The following is a 24,275-nucleotide window of genomic DNA, read 5'->3' on the forward strand; positions in this document are numbered from 1 at the left end:
CCCCCCCCCACCGCACACCCTGGCGCAGTGTGCGGGATCGGGGTGTGTGCGTGAAGTGTGGGGGGTCCCGAGGTGAAGCCGGGTGCGTGGGCACCGGGCCTCCGGCTTTGTTTTCCTTTGTGGAGAGAGGAAGGGAGGGGGTTATTTATCCCATTTCGGCGTTGGAGAAATCCGTGCTCGCCAAGTCTCCGGGAATCCAAACTGTTGGTGCCCCCGAGTGTGAGCCAGGGGGACGCGCGCGCCGGGAGGCGCCCCGGGCCCGGCCAGCCCCCTCCCCGACTTCGCCCGGAGTTGTCGGGTATCCTTCCCCTCTGACACATCCTCCCCCAGGAAACGAGAGGAGAGGAGCGGGGACGCGATCGCAACTGGGTGGCTTTAATTTTTATTTTAAATGTTCTGCCCATTGACAAAGGGTCTTGGCTCTGGGGTAGAGGGGCGGCGGCATCAGGAAGTTAAAATACACACACAACACACACACGCCCTGCCCGTGTACAGCGCTGGTTTGGTAGTTTAATTTTTTCTAACCATTTGGAACTCCTAAATACTCATGTCTGCCTTTTTTTTTTTTATAACTTTGTTTATCTCCTCTTCCCCCATCACCCCGTACCCCCACCCCCGTGGGAGGGAAACACTTAAAGACTGGGAAAGCTGCTCTCATTTCCCGATGAACATCTTTCCTTCCCCTTCTTGGGGGGGCAGGGGGGTTCTGGGAGAGATGAGTGCTGGGGCAGCCTGTGGTCTCCCTAGAGACCTAGGCCCCAGACCCAGGAGACTGTGGCTGCCACAGAGCAGTTATATTGGGGTCCTGCAAGGCTGACAGCTTGCACCCGCGTCCCCCTCTCAGCAGACGGCCTGATAGCAGAGGGGCTGGGGGTCATGTGCAGTGTATTTATGTAAGACACCCAGACAGAGGGCATGGGTATTTATATAACCCGGCGTGGGTATTTATGTAATATAGGATGCCTGAGTATTTATGTTCCTTTCCTAACCTGCGGCTTTCCCCGGCTGCCATGTGTGGTCTTTCCTTGGTGGTGTGTGTGTGTGTGCGTGTGCGTGTGTGCGTGTGCGTGTGTGTGTGTGAATTCCCCCAACTACCCACCTCGCCAGGCTCACCAAGCATGCTGCTCTCCATTATACTCTTGGCCAGGCATACTTGGGAAGTTGCTCTCTGCGTGGACATGACATGGAGTGCGTGGTCCTGGCATGCATGGCATGTGGGTTTCCTGTAAATGTGGAGTCTTGTTGCTGGCAGCCAGGCCACCTCAGCTGGGCCAGGCCAGGCATGTCCACGAAAAGCCTTGATGGAATGTCCAGAGTTTGGGTGACATGCCATGCCAGGGGCTGCTTCCTTGTGGCCGTGCAAAGGCCTGTTGTAGTGGTTTTTCCGGACGGCTGTGCGGTGCTGGGTGCCTCCTGGGCTGGAGCTGTGGCTTCCCTGGCTCTGCCAGGGCCAGCAGCTCCGCCCTGTCAGTGAAGTAGTTCTCTCCCAGCTCTCCAGCCAGGCCTGGGTAGCCCTTGGTATGGGGAAGGGCAGTCCCTCCATGCCAGCATAGCTGCCATGCCACCTTCCTGTTTTGCACGAGAGAAGTCCCGTGCGTGAGGGTGGGAGTCACCCGGTGAGCATGGGGCTGGGTGGCTAGGTGGGTGACTTCAGGTCCCAGGTGAGGCTGGCTGCTGGCGGGGGCACCAGGGCAGTGACCAGGCCTCTCAGGACCTGAGTTTCTACCTGAAAAGTGAGCTGTCCCTCCAGGTCACTTAAACTGGCTTTGTGAAGGCACTGAAGTCAGAACCTTTTTTTTTTTTTTTTGTCTGTCCATCTTGGGGCCTGAACTCTGGGCCTGGGTGCTGTCTGTCAGCTCTTCAGCTCAAGGCTAGCGCTCTACCACTTGAGCCACAGCATCATTTCATTTTCTGAGGAGTTTATTGGAGATAAAAGTCTCACGGACTTTTCCTGCCTAGGCTGGCTTTGAGCCACCATCCTCAAATCTTAGTCTTCTGAGCAGCGAGGATTACAGTCATGAGCCACTGGTGCCCGCCTGACCTTTTCCTCCTTCTGTTTCCAGTTCCCATTTCCTGTCCCCCTTCTCCCACCAGCAGCCCAAACTGCCCCTGCCTCTGAGCCTCACTTGCTGGCCAGGAGCACAAGTGTGCAGATCTCTGCCCCAGGGTGGCCCAGGCCCTGTTGTCTGTGGGCTGCAGGAAGGAGGGAACCTGTTCAAATCAGAGCCCCTCCTGCCCCATGGGTTCTGATGGCTGCAAACCTGCCTTGGCTCCGTTTATGTACATGGCCCTTGCAGGAGACCCTCTAACCACCTAGGCTTGAAGGAAGCCAGCCCCAGAAGTTCATCCAAAGAGATCCAAAGACAAACGTGTAGTCAGGCCTGAGAGAAGTTCTGTGTCCTGAGCAGCGTAGGGAAGACCACTGAAAGATCCCTTTCCTGAGACATCCCCCCCCCCCACTTCCTGCAGAGCACACTGGGCCCAGGCCATGCTAGAATGACAGCTGGGCTGTGGAGCCCTGGCCCAGTTTTGTACACTGCATGCCGGATGGGGGAGGTGCCTGGAGTGCAGGGGAGACCCTGTCATTTCGGAGGCCTAAAGGCCACTTAGCAGCACCTTTGGGACCCCTCCTGCAGTCTGTCCTCCCATCCCTGGAGGCTAGGACTTGGCTGGTGGTTACAGTGGCCCCTGGTGGTCAGCTCCTGAGGGCCAGGCCCTTCTCTGAGGATGTCTAAGCCTCCCTGGGAGTGTGGAGAAGACTTTGTATCTCTGGCCTCTGGAGGAAGGTGGGGTCACTGAGGGCAGAGTCACAGGGGCCCTCTGCTCCCACTCGCCTCTCTATCCCTGTTTCCCTCTTTGTCCTTGATTTCCGTTTCTGGGGGCTGTGGCCCCTTGTGACCAGTCTCACCCCCTCAAAGCCGCTTCCTCTTGGAGGGGTTCCTGAGTGAGTGTTCCCCAAAGAGATCCTCTGGGCTGTTTCCTCTGGGGTCTTGGCTTTAATTTCAGACTGGGCTGAAACCTGTTCGAAACCTGCCTCAGCCGTTCCTCTTGTGTGGGCTACCTGGTTACCTGACACCTGGTGCCCTTGGGCAAAGGGAGGCCCAGTAGCTTCCTGGATGTGGGAGGGAGGAGTCTGGCCTTTCAGGTCCCTTGCAGCTTTGTCTGGCCTTTGATGAGGGAAGAGAGGGTCCCCTCAGCAGCTTCCTGTTCTTTGACCCCTATGATTCTGTTTGTCTCTGCAGCAAGGGTGAACCATGGAGCTGCGTGTGGGGAATAAATACCGCCTAGGGCGCAAGATCGGAAGCGGGTCCTTTGGAGACATCTACCTGGGTAAGAGTTCCTGGCTGCCACCTGAACCCAGGAACAGTGGGACAGTCCTGGGAAGGAGCAGGGGAGAGGAGCCGGAGGAAAGAGCGCAGGACTTTGGGGGCTGACGCTCGAACTTTGCTCTGGTGGCATAACTTGCCAGTTGTGGAAAGAAACCTTAGCTAGAGGGGATTGTGGGGTAGGGGACTCCCTTCACAGCTGGGTGGGTGGGCTTCCCACTTGCTGTGCTGGGCAGAGAGTATTTTTAGCTCTGATCTCCAGCTGTGGCTGACCTGGGTCCCAGTTGCGTGTTGGAAACACAGGCTGGGCTGGCACCCAGGAGAAGGGTGCTCGTGGACAGAGGGCCTGGCCCCCTCTCTGTGATCTGGCCTCCTGGAATGTAGCCCGGGCAGGCTGTGGAATGACGCAGGGGAGGGGTCTCCACCCCCAGGAAGCTGCTCTGTCTCCGGATGTGCTTCCGGTTAGAAGTCTGAGTTCTGATGTTGCCATCTCAGCCCTCTGGCCTGGGAGACAAGAGGCTTCTGCCTTTGGATGCTGCTGTTGTAGCCTGTGGGGCTCATGCTTGTGAGTCATGGCTTCCTTCGCAGTTGTTGGACTGCATGGAGAAGTTTTATTTTGGTAATTGTCAGTGAGGGGGGCTTACAGCTGTGAGGGGCACGGTGGCCAAGTCCCCGATGGAGGGTTTATCGGTGGTCTTGTCTCTGCCCTCAGAAGCAGGCCTGAGCCATTTTTGCGCCAAATCACTTCTGTCCTGGGCAGGGAAAAGGGACGAATTAGTGTGGCGTGTTCATTAATTCAGACTGTAAGGCCTTTCTTTTCACTAGTGGTTAGGGTCCCTGTTCCCTTGGCCTAAAAGATCTCTCTCTCTGGGAGGCTCAGGGCAACCGGGTTCTGGGGACACTGGATCTCCTAAGCCCTTACCTGCCAAGTCTCCCTGAGGGCTAGCCTGGAGATGGTGCTGGAGGTACAGCCAACCAAGGTGACCTGCCATGGTTATTACTGGAAAACTAGCCAAGACCTGTCCACCACAGCATTGTTAAGCAAGAGTATAGAAGTCAGGCCTGAGTTCTGGACCTTGCTTTGTGATTTAAGTGCCCCTATCTGCAAAGTTTATGTGTTGACACTGCCTGACTGATCAAGCACTGTTATAAGATAGCCAACACTGCGGGCACAACTGGCTACTCTCCCCTGGAAACAGGATGGGAGCAGAAAGAGGGAAGACCAGGGTGCTGGTGGAAGTGATTTAACCCAGGGTGATGGTGTACATCTCTGGAGGATTGCTTGAGTTCAAGGCCAGTTTGGGTAGAATCAGGAAGTGCTGTACACCTTCCAGGTCCTCCTGGAGGAGAGGTGGGCTTGTACCTGTGCCCCAAGGCCTAGCCTATGGCTGTCCATGGGGTATGTCCAGTGAGCCCTTGTTAGTGAAAGAATGAGAAAGCAGGGATTGTAGCTTGAAGAGTAACCTTACTGTAAGATGACAGGAGGTTGGGGCTTGGGGGCCAGGCTGAGTTGAGGATCCCAGTCTTATCTTCATTTGTTGCGTGGCCTGGGAGAAGTCCCGTCCTTTGAGTCTTAGCATATCTCCTGTTGGAGACCATAGGCGGGTGAAAACCCCTTGTGGAATCTCCCAGATTTGGAACTGAAAGACACAAAGGCAGCTCTTGGCACCCCTTAGCTCAGACAAGCTCCTGCTGCCCCAGACAGCTCCCAGTCCTGGCCCTGTTTTTGCAGAAGGGATGTGGAAGTCCACAGGAGGGGCAGCCCACACCACTTAGGAGAGCCACTGTCCCTGGTGTCCCTGCCTGGGGGCGGGACTTCTTGTTTCCTCATGGAGTCATCTTGCTTATTTTTAAATCTAGGGCCATATTGACTCCTTTTTGTGTCTGCTCTGGAGTAAATTGATTTCCTCTTGCTGTGCCCTGGAGCCAATGATGGCCTTTGCCAGCCTCAGCTTCCCCTTCTGGAGAGTGGTGGTGTGAGGAGCAATGGGATCCTGCTGTGTAAAACACCTGCGTGCGCCAGGCCCAGCAGAGACACTTGGACTGTGTCCTGCTGTGTCCCTGCCCTTGTGCTCCTTTGGGCCCTGCTGCTTTCCAGGGATCTTGGGCCTGCATGGGAATGGAGCCAGTTTTCTCATGCTCAGCCTTCACTGGGATGCAGGTGTTGGGGCTCCGCCCTTACACAACTCCTGTTGGCGCCAGCCTCCGCTCCTGTCTTTTGGCTTGGAGACAGTGGGGTGATTGTGGGGGCTTCCCCAGTGGGGCTCACTGGCTCCCTTTGTTCAGAGTGCTGGCCACATTCTGGTCACCATCACCAGTGCAGGATCCTGGGCCTGACCCCTGAGGACCTCTACAGGAGGCCAGCGCAGCTCCCAAGCGCTGCTTTCCAGGACTGGGGAACACACTGTGATGTGGCTGGGAAAGGCTCCTGGCACTTGTGGGGACCATTGGCTTTGAACCTGGGGAATGCTGTAGACCTCTTAGAACTGCTGGTCCTTTGCTGGGTGTCGGTGGCTCATGCCTATCATCCTAGCTATTCAGGAGGCTGAGATCTGAGGATCACGTTTCAAAGCCAGCCTGAGCAGGAAAGTCCATGAGACTTTTATGTCCAATAAATGACTCAAAAAACCAGAAGTGGTGCTGTGGCTCAAGTGGTAGAGCGCCATCCTTGAGCTGAAGGGCCGAGGGACAGTGCCCAGGCCCAGAGTTCAAGCCCCACAACTGACAACAAAAACAAAAACTGCTGGTCCTTTGCTCTGTAGGGAACAGAGCTGCTGCAACCCCCCCATAGGTGGTTATAGGGGTAAGGGGGGGTGCAGTGAACACTCCGGGCCTCTGATAGATGGGCGCTTAAGTTGCTGCTGTTGGGGAGGGGGCCAGATGTTCTTCATCCCTCACCCTGTTCCCTGCCAGGTCCTCCCTGCCATGAGCCCCCCCTCACAGGTTGGCTGTCTTCCTGCCCATTGTTTCCCCTCCAGGGCCAGCCAGGCTGATACCCTTCTCTGTATTTGTTTTGGGTGTGGACCCGTCCTTGCAGTGGGCTGCAGTGTCTCATGGATGGGCCACGTGCTGTGCCTGAACAAGGCCATGTTTCTGCTGGCCTCCAGGCTGTTGTCCGCCGGGGCCCCTCTAGCATGGCCCCTCATTACAGCACACGCAGCCCGCTGCCTGGATGCCCCTCCCGCTGGGCTCCCTCTGCAGCCCCTGCCCTGGCACCTTTCTCCAGGCCAGTTGCCCTTGGCTGATTACACAGAAAGTGAGCTTGGCTCCAGGGCAGCCCTGCTCCCACTCAGCTGCTCCATGCCCCGTGCCACCTGCAAATTGTATAAATGAAACACCAGGAAATTGGGATGGAGGAAGAGACAGGGGGCCTCGGAAGCTAAACTGCAAGTCCTGGCTCTGCTCCACCCAGGTCTTCCCAGCCTGGCGTTACTTAACCTCTCTGGACCTCAGCGTGGAGGTCGGGGGAGGCCTGCTGCCCCACTGGCACTTCCGGGCTGTTGTGGAAGGTACCAGGGCTCGTGGGTCTTGAAGACCTTGTCTAACAGCTCAGGACCCTGGAAGTTGTTTGATGTATGGCCATTTGGAGACTTGGTTTTCTCATGTGTCAAGAGATGCTGGCAGGATGGAGTCAGGGCCCACGGGAGTGAAGGGCTCTGTCTGCCTCCACCTCTCCAGCGCCCGTGCCCAGAACACATCTGCTGAAGGCCCTGTGTCCTCGGCTCCAGCCTGCACAGCTCCGGTGGCTGCCTCTATGTCTCCCCCACTGCTGGAATCTCCTCAGCCCTTTGCGTCGAGGTCAAGGGGCGCCCAAAGCCCCTGTGCTGGTGCTGGGAAGGTGGCTTAGTGGTAGAGTGCTTACCTAGCATGCATGAAGCCTTGGGTTCGATTCCTCAGTACCACATAAACAGAAAAAGCTGGAGGTGGCTGTGTGGCTCAATATAATCTTCAGTCACCCAAGGCCCCACCATACCAGACCACGCAGAGTTAGTGGCACTCCCTCCTGCCAGGCCTTTGCGCATGCAATGATGTGTGTGGGGGGGTGGCACAGTCCTGGTAGCCTTCTCTCCAGGGAGATGCCCCCCCCCCATCCCGCCCCGTGTCTCCATCTCCTGACTCCTTTGTTCCCATGCGGTCAGCTGCCGCCTCTGTCCCCCTCCCTCCCCCCAGTCCATGTCTACAGCCCAGGCTACTCATTCCTCTTCACCCCTCCCACTGTGGAGCGACTGCTGTGTGCCAGGCACTCTCGTTGCTAGGGCTTATCTGTGCCACAAAACAGCCTAGTGAGCTAGAGCCTACCAGTGGTTTGCAGCTGGGTACATGGCACAGGGCAGTGAGGTTCCCTGGCTCCAAGGGGGCACAGGCAGGAGTGCTGGACTCCAGCAGCTGTCCCTGGAGTGGATACTTGTGTCCATTGCATTCTCATGCCCACATTGGGATGGGCATGCTAGCAGATTCCAGGGCACGCCACTTCCCTCCTGTACTGTGTCCTCAAAGCCCCTCAGAAACCTGTGTGCTCTGCTGAGCACTTTCACAGCTTGCAAACCAGCCTCTCCCATTGATTTTACTTTTCTTTGATATTGCTCATAACTCAAACACAAGGCTGGGTGTGGTGGCTTGTGTCTGTAGTTCCAGCTCGTTGGGCACAGAGATAATGAGACCCTGTCTCAAAATGAAAATAAAAAAGCTAAGGCCAGGTCCTAGCTACTGAGGAGGCTGAGATCTGATGATCACAGTTTGAAGCCAAAGCCAGGCAGGAAAGTGCGATTTTTTTTTTTTTATCATGGGGTTTGAATTCTGGGCCTGCACTGTCCCTGAGCTCTTCAGCTCAAGGCTAGCATTCTACCTCGAGTCACAGCACCTTTTCCAGTTTTCTTATGGTTAATTGGAGATAGGAGTCTCATGGACTTTCCTTCCCTGGGCTGGCTTTGAACCGTGATCCTCAGATCTCAGCCTTCTGAGTAGGATTACAGGCGTGAGCCACCAGTGCCCAGCTGAGAATCTTATCTCTAGTTAACCATCAAAGCACTGAGGGGCTGGGAAGGTGGCTTGGTGGTAGAACACTTGCCTTGCATGCATGAGGCCCTGGGTTTGATTCCTCAGTACCACATAAGCAAAAAGAAAAAAGCCGGAAGTGGCGCTGTGGCTCAAGCTGAAGGACAACGCCCAGGCCCAGAGTTCAGGCCCCACGACCAAACCCAAAAACAAACAAACAAAAAACACTGGCAGTACATATACAGGGCTGGGAATGTGGCTTAGGGTAGAGCGTTTGCCTAGCATGCATGAAGCCCTGGATTAGATTCCTCAGTACCACATAAACAGAAAAAGCCAGAAGTGGCTCTGTGGTTCAAGTGGTAGAGTGCTAGCCTTGAGCATACAGAGGCTCAGGGAGAGCCCCCAGGCTCTGAGTTCAAGCCCAGGATTGGAAAAAAAAGAGAGAAGAAAGTACATATATACACATATATGTGTATGTATATATGTGTATATATATATACACACTATACGTATATATATACTTATGTGTGTGTGTGTACACACACACACATACACCCCAAAAATCAATACAATAAAAAATGTGTTGAGTAAAAGAAACAACCCAGCACTAGTGGCTCCTAGCTAACCAGGACAAGACTTGGAAGATTGCCATTCAAAGCCAGCCTGGGAAGAAAAATCTGAGAGATTCTGTCTTCGAGATAATCAGCAAAAAGCAAGCTCAAGGGTGTGGTTCAGTGCTAGAGCACCAACCATAGCAATAAGCTGAGTGAAAAAGCATGAGAGCCTGAGTTCAAGCCAGGGATCAGCTCTCCTACCTCCCCCACCCACAAAAACAGATTACAGGCTAGGAATGTGGCTTAGTGGTAGAGTGCTTGCCTAGCATGCATGAAACCCTGGGTTCTATTCCTCAGTACCACATAAACAGAAAAGGCTGGAAGTAGCACTGTGGCTCAAGTGGTAGAGTGCTAACCTTGACCAAAAAATACTCAGGGACAGATCCCAGGCCCTGAGTTCAAGCCTAGTGACTGGTGGGGAGGGGGGAGATTACAAAAGATCGCATCTGAACTGTGTCTATGAAGAGTGAGTTCCTGGGTTACAGGATTTGTGGGATGACTACTAAAGGGTAAGGCTTGTTTGCAGGTTGATAAAAACATTGTAAAAGGGATCTCATGACTGTTATGCAACATTGTGAATATACTCAGAACTGGTGGGTGAACTGTGTTTTGTGTACATGTATCTCAGTAAAGAGGCTATGCAGTTAACATGTAACAATGTAACAAGGAATCCAGTGGGGGGTATCACCTGGGAACCTCCTGTTTCTTTTTTCTTTCTTTTTTTTTTTTTTCTGGTTGTCCTGGGCCTTGAACTCTGAGCCTGGGCGCTTTCCCTGCGCTCTTCAGCTCAAGGTGAGCTCTCTACTGCTGGAGCCACAGCCCCACTTCTGGTTTTCCAGTGGTATATTGGAGGTAAGAGTTTCACAGACTTTCCTCCTGGGCTGGCCTTGAACCATGATTCTCAGATCTCAGCCTCCTGAGTATCTAGGATTACAGGTGTGAGCCACCCGTGCCCGGCCCTCATGTTTCTTTAAGAGAGGGAGGAGTAGAATACATGTTCCACTTCTGCACAGAAAGCCTTCCTCATTCTCTCCCCATTCCTCACGTTCTGTCGTCTGGATGGGCTGTTCTTTAACCAGTGCCCAGGCTGAACATGGGGAGAGGTCCCTCCAAGCTGTCATAGTTACAGTGTTAGCCACAGCCTTGTGAGGCTCCTTTGCATCGCTCCAGGGTGTCGGCTAACCCCCAGGAAAGGGAGGTGCTGGTCACCCCCTTACCCTCCCACTGCCCCTGCCAATGAACAGATGCTGTCTTGTCTGGGAACTTCTGACAGCCAGCTGAAACATAGTCTTTAGGGATCATTTAATTCGCATTTCTCTTCGGGAGGCTGCACATCCTCTGCGATGAGTAAGCCATTCATAGTAATGATCTTTCTCTGGGAAGGCTGTTCACATCCTTCACCCTGCTTCCTGTTGAGTCTCACCTACCTGCCAGCACAATAGTTTTGTTCCTGACCTTTTTGCCAGGCAGAGAGGTTCTCTTTTTGGAGAAGAGGGAGGATATTGAGAGAGAGGCAGAGCGCATCCTAATTAATATGAGAGCCCCTCTCATCTGAGAGCCCCTGGGGTTCCTTGCTGGCCTTGTCTCCTTTCCCCTTCACCAGTAGTCACCAGCTGACATTTTAAGTTATTCCCTTTTGTTGAGAGTTGCATCGTATGTTTATGCCCCCGAATTGCATTGAGTGTTGCGTGCTTTGAAATTGAGACAAATAGGTCTGTGCTCTCATCTGACACTTGCTTTTGAAGTAAAATTCACAAAGCATCAAATTAGTTAGGCATCTTAAAGTATACAGATCAAAACCCAGTGTGATGGTACATTCCTGGAATCCCAGCATTCAGGAGACTGAGGCCGAAGGATCTAAGGCTTACGGCCAATCTAGGCTTCATAGTGAGTGAGACTGCATCAAGAAAGAGAGGCAGAGAAAGAGAGAGAACAAAAGGAAAAGAAGTGGGGTTCAGCGGCATTTACTGCCATGCATACACCAGAGCACCCCGTGAGGTTCTAACACACGCTTCCTCTGTCCTCTTGGAAAAACTTAGTTCCCTTCAGGCAGCCATCTCTGTGTCCCCTCCCCTTCCCCACCATCCCATTTCCTGTGTCTGGAGCTGCCTGTTCTGGGTACTTCAGAATGGAGTCCTGTACTGGTTGGTTGGTTGTTGTTTTGTCGATTGTGGGGCTTGAACTTAGGGCTTGGGCCCTTCCCTGAGCTCTTTTGCTCAAAGCTAACACTCTACCACTTTTGAGCCACAGCACTGGTGGTTCACTGGAGATAAGAGTCTCTTGGACTTTCCTGACTGGGCTGGCTTTGAACTGTGATCCTAAGATTTCAGCCTCCTGAGCAGCTAGGATGACAGGCGTGACCCACTGGAGACCAGTTTTACTGGACATGTACAGCAAGATCATGGCCTGCTGTGCTTCTTAGAAATTCCGTACAACCTTTCTTCCTCCCCTTGGGTTTCTCCTGGCTGTGGTATGAGCTGCCTGGGCCTGGGCCAGTGCTGGTCTTGTCCCATCCCCCAACACCAACACCCACATCTTTCCTTGGAGATGCAGCTTTTCCTGGTGCTTCTTTGCTTGTGTCTCCTGGCCATTGAGTCTGCTCAATGCTTACATGATAGTCCCTGCTATCAGCAGGGTCCTGTGAGGGACCCCACTCCTCCATCCAGCTCACTTGTTCTTTTGGATAATGTTGTTAATTGTGTGTCTGTGTGTGTGTTTACGTGTGTGTGCACGTGTGTGCATGCATGCACGCACACACACACACAGCACTAACTGGGGCTTGAGTTCAGGGCCTTTCATTCTTGCTTAGCTGTTTTGATCGAGACTGGCACTCTACCAATGCAACAGTGATAGACACAAGACCCTATGTTGATAATGATCTGTACAACTTGTTGGGGGGGGAGGTTGGAGAGAGGGAGGGAAAGTAGGAGAAAAATGAGGAAAGGAGTAACAAGTTTGACAAGAAATGTACTTATTACCTCACTTCTATAACGGTAACCCCTCTGTACATCACCTTGACAATAGTAAAAAAAAAAAAGGACTGGCACTCTACACAAGAGCCACACCTCCACTTCTGGCTTTTTCCTGGTTCATTGGAGATAAGAATGTCATATTCTTTGCCTGGGCTAGCTTAAAGCCTTGATCCTCAGATCTCAGCCTCCCCAGTGGCTGAGTCTCTCCAGCAAGTCTTGCTAACTTTTTCTCCAGGCTGCTGGCACTATAATCCTCTTATCTCTACTTCCCAAATGCTGAGATTATAGGTAAGACCCTCGATGCCTGACCTGTGATTTTCTTTTCTTTTCTTTCCTTTTTTTTGTGCCAGTCCTGGGGCTTGAACTCAAGGCCTACCTGCTATCCCTGAGCTTCTTTTGCTCAAGGCTAACCCTCTGAGCCACAGCACCCCTTCTTATTTTTTTTCTGTGTATGTGGTACAGAGGAACAGAACCCAGGGCTTCATGCATGCTAGACAAGCACTCTACCACTAAGCCACATTCCCAGCCCCTCTTGTGATTTCTTGAGCCCTGGGCTAGGCCCAGGCTTGAGAGCTAGGCCTCCCTGTGTGGGAGGATTTTGGTAGAACCTGTCTTGACTTCAGATGAGTGTAGGAGCTGAGGAGAAGCAGAGGTGCAGACAGGACCCTCATGCCCACACTCAGAAGCCAAGAGAACCGGGGTTCATACTAGTTCGGCACTCCCTAGCTATGTCTCCCGGCTGGGCCTGTTCCCTCCCCTGTGTAACAGGAATACTCAAGCGAGAGATGCTGAGGTGAGGTGATGGGGCCTTCTTGGAAGGTGTCAGCATTGATGGGAGTGGGGGGTCAGGGCTGGTTATTGAGTTCAACCCTTACAGAACCTTCTGCAGGAAGCTTGGGATTATCCAGGGTATTCATCTTCCCACTAGACTCCTGATTCCTCTCCTCAGCCATTTTGGCTTCATCGGTCTCCAGGATTAGTCCGGGGCAGGATGGTAATGGAGCTCATGGAGCTCAGCCTCTTGGATCTCCACCTTCATGTTTCAGTGAACTTCCAGGTCCATGTCTTCCTGGCTGGCTGGGCTGTTCTCGCCCTCTCTGTCCACAGGCCCTCTCTGGGCCCTGTGCCCCAGGCTTGGGCTCAGCAGCCTTGGAAATGCTGAGTGGGGACGACCAGCTGGCTGAGGTAGGTGACCCTGCTCCTTTGTCCTTGCAGGTGCCAACATTGCCTCTGGTGAAGAGGTAGCCATCAAGCTTGAGTGTGTGAAGACGAAGCACCCGCAGCTGCACATTGAGAGCAAGTTCTACAAGATGATGCAAGGGGGAGGTGAGCCTGGGCTCCTGCGGGGGAGGGCGGGCACCTGACAGGATGTGGGCTATGCCAACGTGTCGGGAGGGAGCCACCGGGCTGTGACTGCCCCTCTTCCCTGCCGCAGTGGGAATCCCGTCCATCAAGTGGTGTGGGGCTGAGGGCGACTACAACGTGATGGTCATGGAGCTGCTGGGGCCCAGCCTCGAGGACCTCTTCAACTTCTGCTCCCGCAAGTTCAGCCTCAAGACGGTGCTGCTCCTGGCCGACCAAATGGTGAGCCCCAGCCCCACATCTTGCCCGAGGGCACAGATGCCAGATGAACCTGCTCGGGGTGCTGGAGGAGGGGTGGAGGACAGGCCTGGCTGCTGGTTAGGGATCTCGGTCCCCTGTGGCCAGATCCTCTGGTGTTTATTTATAATGCAGATTCCAGGCCCAACTGCGCACCAGCCAAGCCTGCCTCCTGCTGTGGGGCCCTGGGCCTTCCCCTTGTGGTGACCCAAGGTGAATGGTTAAGCCTCTGAGCCTCCACCCTCTGTGAGTCTCGCGTTGCCAGGCTCTTTTGGGGAGTGAGATGTCACACGGTGTCTGGGCCAAAGTAGGTGTTAGGTCTGCAGCCCTGGTGCACAGAGGAAGGCTTTGTTAGAGAGACAAACCGGGCTGGGCAGGGTAGCCACACCTGGAATCCCAGCCACCCACACTGAGGCCAGCCCAGGCTACCCAGTGAGAAGTCTGAAAACAAAACAGAAAGAGATAAAGGCTGGACTAACAAAGCCACTGAGGCCTTGGGCTCCATCTGTGGCACCACACAATAGAAGAGTTACTGGATGTGGACATGGGCAGTACAGCGGGTGGTGTCCCTGGTCTGTGAACACCCTGTGTTTTCAGGTAGTGTGTGTACAGAGTGGGTTATCAGATACACACAGGGAAACCCCCAGGGGAGTTCTAGGAGATACTAAAGCTGAGGCCCAGAATGGGGTCAACTGACCTGCCAGAACACATGGTGTGGCATGAGTGATGGAGTTGAAGGGCGGGGGAGGGGAGAATCACCACTTAAAGTGGATCTGGTGCTGGGCACCAGTGGCTCACGCCTGTAACCTTAGCTACTCTGGAGACCAAGATCTGAGGATTTTGGTTTAAAGCCAGCTGGGGCAGATAAGTCAAAGAGACTGTTAGCTCAAATTAAGCAACAAAAGGCTGGCAGAATTGGAACTGTGGCTCTAGCTGGTAGAATGAAAAAGCTCAGGGACAAGTGGCCCAGCCTGGAGTTCAAGCCCCAGTACCAACACACACACACACACACGCACGCACGCACGCACACACGCACACAGGTCTGCAGGTGTGGCTCAAATGATATAGAACCCTGACAACCTGACTAGCAAGCATGAGGTCCTGAGTTGAAAATCTCAGTACTGGGCTGGGAAGGTGGCTCGGTGGAAGAGTGCTTGCCTTGCATGCATGAAGCCCTGGGTTTGATTCCTCAGCACCACATAAGCAGAAAAAGCTGGAAATGGCACTGTGGCTCAAGTGGTAGGTAGAGCGCTAGCCTTGAGCTGAAGAGGTCAGTGCCCAGGCCCAGAGTTCAGGCCCTACAACTGACAGGGAAAAAAAAAATCTCAGTACTGCCAAGAAGAAAAAATATCAAAAAGCAAGAAGGGGTTGTCTGTGTGTGACTTTGGTATCCCTTGGAAGTTCTGATGAGCCCTGTCTTTTGTGTTCCATCTCTTGTCCCTCTGGGTCTTCTTTGGTGTTCCCAGCCCTCCTCTTCTCCTGATTGTGATTGTCTCTGTGTCTCTAGCTCTCCAGTTCTGTGTAGGTTGAGCCTCGCAGGGTTCTATAGGGGCCTGAGTGCATGAGGCTTGAACTCTGGGCCTGGGCACTGTCCCTCAGCTCTTTAGCTCAAGGTTAGTGCTCTACCACTTTGAGCCATAGCGCCACTTCCAGTTTTCGGGTAGTTAATTGGAGATAACAGTTTCACACTGGGGCTGGGAAGGTGGCTTAGTGGTAGAGAGCTTGCCTTGCATGCATGAGGCCCTGGATTTGATTCCTCAGCACCACATAAGCAAAAAGAAAAAAGCTGGAAGTGGTGCTGTGGCTCAAGTGGTAGAGTGCTAACCTTGAGCTGAAGAGCTGAGGAACAGCGCCCAGGCCCAGAGTTCAGGCCCCATGACCAGACCAAAAAAAAAAAAAGAGTTTCACAGACTTTCCTGCCCGGCCCGGCTTTGAACTGTAATCCTCAAATCTCAGCTTCCTGAGTAGCTAGGATTACAGGCATGAGCCACTGGTAATCCACCGGTGTCCAGTTCCTTTGGAGTCTTGACATGGGTTTTTCTTTTTTTTTTTGGGGGGGGGGGGAGTCCGGTCGTGGGGCCTGAACTCTGGGCCTGAGCGCTGACCCTCAGCTCTTCAGCTCAAGGCTAGCACTCTACCACTTGAGCCACAGCGCCACTTCCGGGTTTTTTCTTATGTGGTGCTGAGGAATCGAACCCAGGGCCTCAAGCATGCAAGGCAAGCACTCTACCACTGAGCCACCTTCCCAGCCTGACAAGGGCTTTTCTCCTCACTTGCTTTCCCTGTCTGTCTCTCATCATGTCCTCAGTTGGTATTTGCATTCGCATTTGTGAACTCTTCTTTCAGACTCCATCCTAATGTTACTTCCTCCAGGAGCCTTCTCTGACTTTCTTCTGAAATCATCTTTTCTGGTCCTTGGTCAGGTCAGGGACCTGACCCTCCAGCCTGAAATCTAGGCCAGCCTAGAGCACATGGTGCAGGCCCTTCCACGGAACACTTGCGTCCCCTCTTCTCCTTTCCCCAGATCAGCCGGATCGAGTACATCCACTCCAAGAACTTCATCCACCGGGATGTCAAGCCCGACAACTTCCTAATGGGCCTGGGGAAAAAAGGTAACCTGGTATATATCATCGATTTCGGCCTGGCCAAGAAGTATCGGGACGCCCGCACCCACCAGCACATCCCCTACCGGGAAAACAAGAACTTGACGGGTACTGCCCGCTACGCCTCTATCAATACCCACCTGGGCATCGGTGAGTGAACTGGGCCTGGAGCCAATGCCGCTGGCCCTACTTGGTTTGGAGGCCCCAGCACGTTTCCGGGGAGCCTCAGACAGGGTCACCCCTCCACCTCACAGCCCTGGGTCTGGAATTGATCCCCAGCTTGCCCATTTTAAGTAAAGCTGCACATGCCTTCGTGTGCCCTGCTTCATTCTCGTAGCAGCCTCATTGTGATTTCACATATGGGCTGCTTCAGAGCATGCAGCCGAATGAATGTCTGAGTCGGTTTTGACCCCAGCCCACTCTCATGCCACAGCTTTTGCCCTCTTCCCCTGGGAGGGGAGGGGTTGAAGAGGTGAGGGGTCAGTAGTACCCACCCACTGTTTAGTGAAATAGCGTCTGAGCTTGAAAAACTGGGAAAGCTGCAGGAGGAGGACAGGTCTGTGTAAATCCCAGGGCTGTGGGGAGCGAGCGGGCACTGGGCAGGGCTTGTCTGGTATGGGTGCCTGCTCTGGAACGAGGCTGAGGAGGAGCTGCAGACCCGAGTGGGTGGCCAGGGCCCTTCACCTCACTTCATCTCTGGCTCCGCAGAGCAAAGCCGTCGAGATGACCTGGAAAGTCTGGGCTACGTGCTCATGTACTTCAACCTGGGCTCCCTGCCCTGGCAGGGCCTCAAAGCAGCCACCAAGCGCCAGAAGTATGAGCGGATCAGCGAGAAGAAGATGTCGACACCCATCGAGGTCCTCTGCAAAGGCTACCCCTGTGAGTAGCCGGCGGGGAGGGGCAGGATGAGGCTCCTCCAAGTCCAGACACCTGAGCACCGCTCACAGGCTGCCTGCTGCTGAACAGTGTGCTGAGGGCCCCCGGTTCCCCAGGCTCCTTGGCTGTTAGACACCAGGTGTCCCCAGTCTACACTCCTGCCTTGCCTCCGAGGGGCCATCTCCTTGCCTAGACCGGTTGAATAGGCTTAGGTCACACATACATCATTGGCTTTGAGTGTGCGTGTGTGTGTGTGTGTGTGTGTGTGTGTGTGCGTGCGTGTGTGCGCATGCGTGTGTGCGCATGTGCGCACGTGCATGCATGTGTGGTGGTCCTGGGGCTTGAACCTAAGGCCTAGCAGCTGTCTCTGAGCTTTTTTACTCAAGCCTGGAACTCTTACCACTTGAGCAATAGCTCCACTTCTGGCTTTTAATTGAAGATAAAAGGCTCATGAACTTTCTTTCTTTTTTTTTTTTTTTTTTTTTTTTGTCGGTCGTGGGGCCTGAACTCTGGGCCTGGGCGCTGTCCCTCAGCTCTTCAGCTCAAGGCTAGTGCTCTACCACTTGAGCCACTGCGCCACTTCCGGCTTTTTTTTCTCTTTGCTTATGTGGTGCGGAGGAGTCAAACCCAGGGCCTCATGCATACAAGGCAAGCGCTCTACCACTGAGCCACCTTCCCAGCCCGCTCATGAATTTTCTTACCCAAGCTGACTTTGAACTACAGTCCTCAGATCTCACCTGCTGAGTAGTAGCTGGGATTACAGGTGTGTACCACCAGCACCTGGCTCTGCTTAGCCTTTCGAGATGATGACAGCCGTGACCCGGTCTCCACACCGAGTGCTGCACAGCTATTGCTGGGAGCAGCTCTGCCCACGGCTGCGGGCTGTTCTTTTGTCCTGCCCTCCTAGGTTCAGAGCATCTGTAGGGGCAGCAGGGGGGGGGCACGAATGTCTGCGTGCTTCTGGGAGCATGGGCCTCACATGGCCTCCTCTGTCCTCCGTTCTCCCCGCCAGCCGAGTTCTCAACATACCTCAACTTCTGCCGCTCGCTGCGGTTTGACGACAAGCCTGACTACTCCTACCTGCGCCAGCTCTTCCGCAACCTCTTCCACCGGCAGGGCTTCTCCTATGACTACGTCTTCGACTGGAACATGCTCAAATTTGTGAGTCACCTGGAGGCTAAGGAGGGCTTGGGGGACTGGCTGGGGAAGGCCCTGACGCCTGGTGCCACAGTGGCCTGGTGGCAGGCGGGGCTCCCGGCAGATGGGAGATACGAGCTGGATAGTGGCAGTGACCTCGCTGGTGTCCCACATGCCCCCCTCTCCTCCAGCTGCACCTACGGTCAGGGGGTATGCCATCGTGGGAGGCGGGGGTCAGGCCTCTGGCAGGCGCTGCCCCTTGCCGGGCCATGGAGGACCTGGCCCTGCTTCAGGTCCCTCCAGGGTCCCGGTGGCAGGTCGTGGATGGTGCTGTCAGGCCCCTCTGCCGCCCTGATCGCTGTCTGCACCATCCTGTTCCTCTTGTTCTCCACGTGCCAGGCGGCCACCTTCGCCCAGGCCTCCTTGGCTAGCCTGGACCCTTTCACAGTGGCTTCTTTCTTTCTGGTCATGGGACCGTGGGTCTTGCTAGGTCATTCTGTCTCCCACATTTAAGGGCCCTTGGGGGGTGGGGTGGGATGGAGAGAAGCACTCGACCGCCGTTCCTGGAGCTCCGGAATCTGTGAAATCGTATGTCTTGTTTCACGTCTCTTCTGGAAAAGGGGGCTTCCTCGAGCCAGGCTCAGCCCCGCAACAGCGACGCTATTGCACCGCCTCGGCCCCTTCCCTGGCCATGCGCCGGGCCGGTGTGCCCACCCACCTACTGGTAAGGACCCACCGATGCTTGCCACGCCCGAGACCTGCCACTCGGCCAGTAAGCGTGAAGCTGAGCTTCAGCTGTGATCTCTCTGTCCCTTCCAGGTGCCCGGCGCCCCTGGGCACCCAAGGCCCCTCAGATAGGCCCCTGGAGGAGATGGAGGAGGTAGAAGAGCTGCCTCCCCAAAACTACTGGCCTGTGGTCTGGACTCCAGGGCCCCAGTTCTGACATTACAAGGTGTGCCTGCAAGCATCAGGGCCAGGCCTGAGCAGGCATCCCTTGGGATGGAGGGGCTGGCAGCCCCCTGAGAGACGGCCTGCCATTCAGTGGAGAGGGTGTGGAAGAAAAGGCCCTGCGTGGGATTTTCGGGAATGAACCAGCTACTGAGAGTCAGGACAAGCCTGAAGAAGGAATTGTGGCCTTTACCTGGAAGCGTCCTGTGGACACAAGCGCCAGGACCAGGCCTTGTCGTCGTCGTCAGCCTCTGTATTGACCCTGAACTCATTAAAGCCTCGCCTCCCTGCTCTCTGCCCTGGTGTGCATCTTTTCACGGCAACCTGGGGGCCAGATGCTGAGGACTGGGGCCATGGCCTCCTGAATGCCACATTGGTGTCGGGGCTCCTCTTCCCTCTGAATCCATTGGTGGACTGGTCTTGTTTGTTTGTTTATTTATTTATTTATGTTGGTTGTGGGGCTTGAACTCCGGGTCTGTGTGCTGTCCCTCAGCTCTTCAGCTCAAGACGAGAGTGTTCTACCACTTGAGCCACAGCGCCACTTCCCGTTCTCTGGCGGTAAATTGGAGATAAGAGTCTCACGGACTTTCTTGTCCTGCCCAGACTGGCTTTGAACCACGATCCTCAGATGTCAGCCTCCTGCGTATCTAGGATGATAGGTGTGAGCCACCTGTGCCCGGGCCCTGGTCTTGTTCTTTTAAAGAGGACAACAGAGGTTAGGTAGGGAATGGGTATCATAGGCCAGGAAGCTTGGGGAAAGGCCTGTGTGGCCCTCAGTAAGCGTGGAAGGTGGGTGCCTCCCAGCATGGAAGAGCCTGAGTGCTGCTGTAAAAGCTCTGTGATGGGCTTAGCCCTTCCTAGGCTTTAGGGCAAGAACTGATTTCTCACTCCCTAGACCTGTGAGATCCACTAGAAAGTTACTGACCGCCCGGTGCTAATCTTTAACCCACTCAAACAAATACAGATGAAGCCAGTTCAGTTGCCTTTGCCACATTTCAAGTTCTCAGCCGCCATTGGCGGCCACTCTACCCAGCAAGGCAGGACATTTGTCATCCCAGAAAGTTCTGTGGACAGCTGCTCTGGATGGCTTCGTCATGATTCCTCCGGCGGGCCCAGCCAGCACAGGCCAGGCCAGGCGCACCTTCTCCACTCCACGGTTGGGACTCAGACAATCCCCTCCCTGGGATCCTGGGACTCGAGTCCAAAGCAGAAGGAAGGCATCACCACCCATGTCTGCCCTTGGTGAGCCCCAGCCACAGAGCGAGGTCACACAACTGTCACGCAGGCCCGGCCAAGCCACCCACCCTGCAAGAAGCCATTACTAGCACCTCGCAGCAGACAGATCTCCATACTGCACCTTGGACTGTGGACTCTTCAAAGGAGCTTGACCTTTGCCTTGACCTTGCAGTCGCCGTCCCATGTCATCAGGGCACCTGAAACCTGGGATCCTGTTCTCGGTACACGGCCACTGTTCTGCGGTCCAAGCAGCTGGCTAAGAGACCAGGAGGAAGCGCCACCCTGCCACGGACAGAGATCCAGATGACCGGATGCTGACATTTTTGTATTTTCTTATGGGCCAATAAAGACGGGAAAAGCTCCCTTGTGTCCCTTTCTTGATGCGGCGCTTGAGCCCGTGGAATGGTAGGATCGGCCTCTTCCTCCTGCCCACGGGGCTGGCATTGGCCTGAGTCCGCAGGGTAGCCAGGGGCTGGTGCTGCAGGGGTGCGCTCAGCTACTGGCTCTACAGTGCTGTTTGTGTTGCCCAGTTTCACCAGTGTCAGTTTCCCTGCAAGGAGAAATTGTTTGGCCTTTCCGAGTCAGTGTGTCCTGACCCCAGGTGGATCTTGTGGGTGCCATTTGTCTCCATCTGGGCTGTGCTTCTGGCTGAGTCTGCCAGCCAGTGAGTGAGCGGACGAGAGTCCAATGGTCCCACGCCTGTCTGGTGGGCTAGTTGGGATGACTGGGAAGGGTTCTGTGAAGACAAGTTTCTAGACAGAGTAGAACTAGGTGGCAGGACCTGGATTCAAACCCCCAGCTTTTCTCTCATCCTGAGGCTCTGTAGCCAGAGCAGATACAGTAAGGTTGTTGATACCTGTGTCCCGCTTCTGGTTGCAAAGCCTGCCTCAGAATAGACCCCAGGAAAAGACAAGATGGCCAGCAAGGCAATACTGACCCAGCCTGACTTGGTTACCCCTAGGGTTCAGTAGTCATTCTAATCCCAGCCCCCACCAACCTGAGGGGCCTGAAGATGCTCCCCCATGTCTCCAGGGCAGCAGAGCTTTCTCAGCTAGTTTCTGGGAAAGATGGGGTTGTCCACACCCCATGGCCTATGACCAGACTCCTAACTCAGCCCACAGCTCTCTCCTCCACAGATCCGGCCCCCCTCACGCCAGCCCCCTGCCCTTCCCTGTGGATGGCCCCAGGACCAGCTAGGTAATGCAGCGAGTGCTGCTCCATGCCCTGCTCCTCCCCGGGCCTTTCTCCCTTCCTCCTGCACTGGGCAGCAGTGGCTAAAGGGCCCCCGGGGCTCAGCATCCTTCCTCGCCAGCCTTGCCTGCTGGGCTCTTTCCTTTCTGTGGCATCCAGCCCAGCTTCTTCTCTGGCTTCCCCAGTTCCCGTCCCAAGGCTCACAGCATCTGTGTGGATCCACTGGGCCTCTCAAGTAAAGCTTGTCAGGACCCGTGGTTGGGTCGAGGGGTTGGGGAAGGACTTCCCCCTGGTGAAGAGAGCCCCTGTCTGGGCACGGGGTGGGGAGCGTGAGGGGCACCTACAGTCAAGTCCCGGCCCTGTCCTCAGCTAGTGCTGTAAGTCAGCCTGTGCTTTCTTCTCCGGACAGACACCCCCTGTTTAAATGTTAGGTAGGCCTCCGAATTCTTCCCTGCTTGGTTTGAAAACCTCAACGGGTGCAGGGCTCTTGTTGGGGGGGCGGGTGGGGAGCTAGGTTGTAGAGGCCAAAGGAAGCCTTGGGGACATCAGCCCCTCAGTTCTGACTCCCGCTGGAGGCCAGAGCACACAGCTTCCGCTGCTTCTCTCCCTGCCTTCTCCCGCCTTTGGGTGCTGTGTGGCTTTGTTTCTCTGCTCTGTGAACAGGGGCCATCTCAGCCCTCCTGGGTCCTGGGCTCTTGCTTTGTTAGTGAAGGTTGACCAGAGGGTTTTGAGATGCTCTTCCCCCTCCCCTGGCAGAGCTGACCAGTCTCCCCTGCTGTCCTTGTAGGGTGCAGCCCGGAACCCCGAGGACGTGGACCGGGAGCGGCGAGAACACGAGCGAGAGGAGAGGATGGGGCAGCTGCGGGGGTCTACAACCCGAGCCCTGCCCCCTGGCCCACCCACGGGTGCCACTGCCAACCGGCTCCGCAGTGCAGCCGAGCCTGTGGCTTCTACCCCATGCTCCCGCATCCAGCAAGCTGGTTCGTAGAGGCTTTGGGCGGTGGGCTGAACCTGAGCGGGCCGGGGGTTCCTGGTGGCCACACTGAGTGGCTCTCCACACTCCCCACCCTCCAGGCAATACTTCTCCCAGAGCGATCTCTCGGGCCGACCGGGAGAGGAAGGTGAGCATGAGGCTGCACAGGGGCGCTCCGGCCAACGTCTCCTCGTCAGACCTCACTGGGCGGCAAGAGGTCTCCCGGATTTCAGCCTCACAGGTGAGCGGCCCTCACCCCAACCCCGTCTGGGCCATGGCAGAGTGCAAGTCCAACCTCCCTGCCAACTCTGATCACCCGGGAGCAGGAGACTGGGCCTCACCCAATCCCAAGGTCCAATCAGCCCCATTTCCTGGAGCCTGCTGCAAATAGTGCGGTACCCCCACACCCACCCCGGGGTGGCCTGGAGTGGTTACGTGGCCTCCTGGGCAGTGAGTGCTCTGGCTTCAGAGCAGGGACCCTTGAGGGTCAGTGGCTTCCCAAGCCCCTCCTCCTGGCATGAGAGACCTGGTGGGGGTGGGGTGGAGCTCCACAGTGGGGTGAGGTTTGCCTGAAACTTAGCCCATCTCTGCCCCCTCTCCGAAGACAAGCGTGCCATTTGACCATCTCGGGAAGTGAGGAGAGCCACATCGGACCAGTGTTTGCTTAGGTGAGTGTTGTCTGCTGTGTAAGCAGGCCCACCTGGCAGGGCTGAAACCACCTGGGGCCCCGGGGAATGCTAGTGTGTGTCAGTGAGGGGGAGGCCTTGGAAGGAGAGACCATGGACTCCCCTCAAAACGAGGCCATGGCTGGGGGCACCTTGAACCTCCAAACCAAGGCTTCTCGAGGAGTTGTGGGGAGCCAGTGGCTCACTTCTGTAATCCTAAGCTACTCAGGAGGCTGAGATCTGAGGATTGTGCTTCAAAGCCAGCATGGACAGAGACTGCCAACTAACCACCAAAAACCTGGAAATAGAGCTGTGACTCAAGTGGTAGAGCCCCAGCCTTGAGCAAAAAAGCTAAGAGAGTTTGTTCACAAATAAAATAAAATAAAATTTAAAAAAAATAAAAAAAAAAAGCTAAGAGACAGTGTCCAAGATAAAGAAACATGCTCAGCCAGGCACTGGTGGCTCACGCCAGTAATCCTAGCTACTCAGGAGGCTGAGATCTGAGGATCGCAGTTCAAAGCCAGCCCAGGCAGGTAAAGTCCTTGAGACTCTTTAACTCCAATTAACCACCAGAAAACCGGAAATGGCGCTGTGGCTCAAAGAGGTAGAGCACTAGCCTTGAGCTGAAAGCTGAGGGACAGCACCCAGACATCAGGGGGGAAAAAAACAACACTCCCCTTCCTCTCCCCTCTGCCCCTACTCCTACACCTTTGGAGTCGACCAGACTTGGGGCCCAGGCTTCCTGTGCTAAGCTGGGGCCCTGTGTGGATTCGTTCTGCTAGTTAATGCCTGCCCTTAGGACCACCTCTCTCTATCCAGGGCCCACCTCAGCCTCTGGACTGTTGAGCAAGTTCAGTCCTGCAAAGCATTAAGAACAGGGACTGTTAGAAGGCCTATATGGCAGCTGGGTAAGGCTGCTCTGGGCTGTCTGAGGCCTTCAGGCAGTGTGGAAGAACTCTGGGCAAAGATTTGCCCTCGCTAAGGTTCCCACCCTTCCCCCTCTTCCTCCCCCCTCCCCCCCAGCCCCAGCCCAAGTGTAACAAGCTAGGCTTGGAGCAGGCTTTTCCATATCAGCTCTTAGACCAAAGGCACCTAATTTCTCTTTCTTTGCCCTTCTAGTGTCTTCACTGTATTTTCTTT

The 24,275-nt window shown here is 55.0% G+C and overlaps 1 protein-coding gene across 3 annotated transcripts; it reads left to right on the forward strand.

The window, feature by feature from the left end:
- The first annotated feature begins 3,241 nt into the window (after positions 1–3,241).
- On the forward strand, positions 3,242–24,275 carry LOC105992104 (casein kinase I isoform epsilon). Of its 3 annotated transcripts, XM_013024929.1 has the most exons (10): positions 3,242–3,330; positions 13,123–13,233; positions 13,343–13,491; positions 16,031–16,259; positions 16,818–16,988; positions 17,998–18,146; positions 22,285–22,477; positions 22,572–22,711; positions 23,075–23,138; positions 24,255–24,275. In XM_013024929.1, exons 1-9 carry the CDS (start codon positions 3,255–3,257, stop codon positions 23,105–23,107), a joined length of 1,251 nt encoding a protein of 416 aa, XP_012880383.1. In that variant the 5' UTR covers positions 3,242–3,254; the 3' UTR covers positions 23,108–23,138; positions 24,255–24,275. The 3 variants fall into 3 exon arrangements, with proteins under 3 accessions (XP_012880383.1, XP_012880384.1, XP_012880385.1); XM_013024930.1 differs by lacking the exons at positions 22,285–22,477; positions 22,572–22,711; positions 23,075–23,138; positions 24,255–24,275 and adding exons at positions 18,743–18,846; positions 18,942–19,360 and having other exon boundaries at positions 3,255–3,330; XM_013024931.1 differs by lacking the exons at positions 22,285–22,477; positions 22,572–22,711; positions 23,075–23,138; positions 24,255–24,275 and adding an exon at positions 18,743–18,964 and having other exon boundaries at positions 3,255–3,330.

The sequence above is a fragment of the Dipodomys ordii genome, unplaced genomic scaffold (assembly GCF_000151885.1).
Source record: "Dipodomys ordii isolate 6190 unplaced genomic scaffold, Dord_2.0 Scaffold79, whole genome shotgun sequence".
Lineage (NCBI taxonomy): Eukaryota > Metazoa > Chordata > Mammalia > Rodentia > Heteromyidae > Dipodomys > Dipodomys ordii.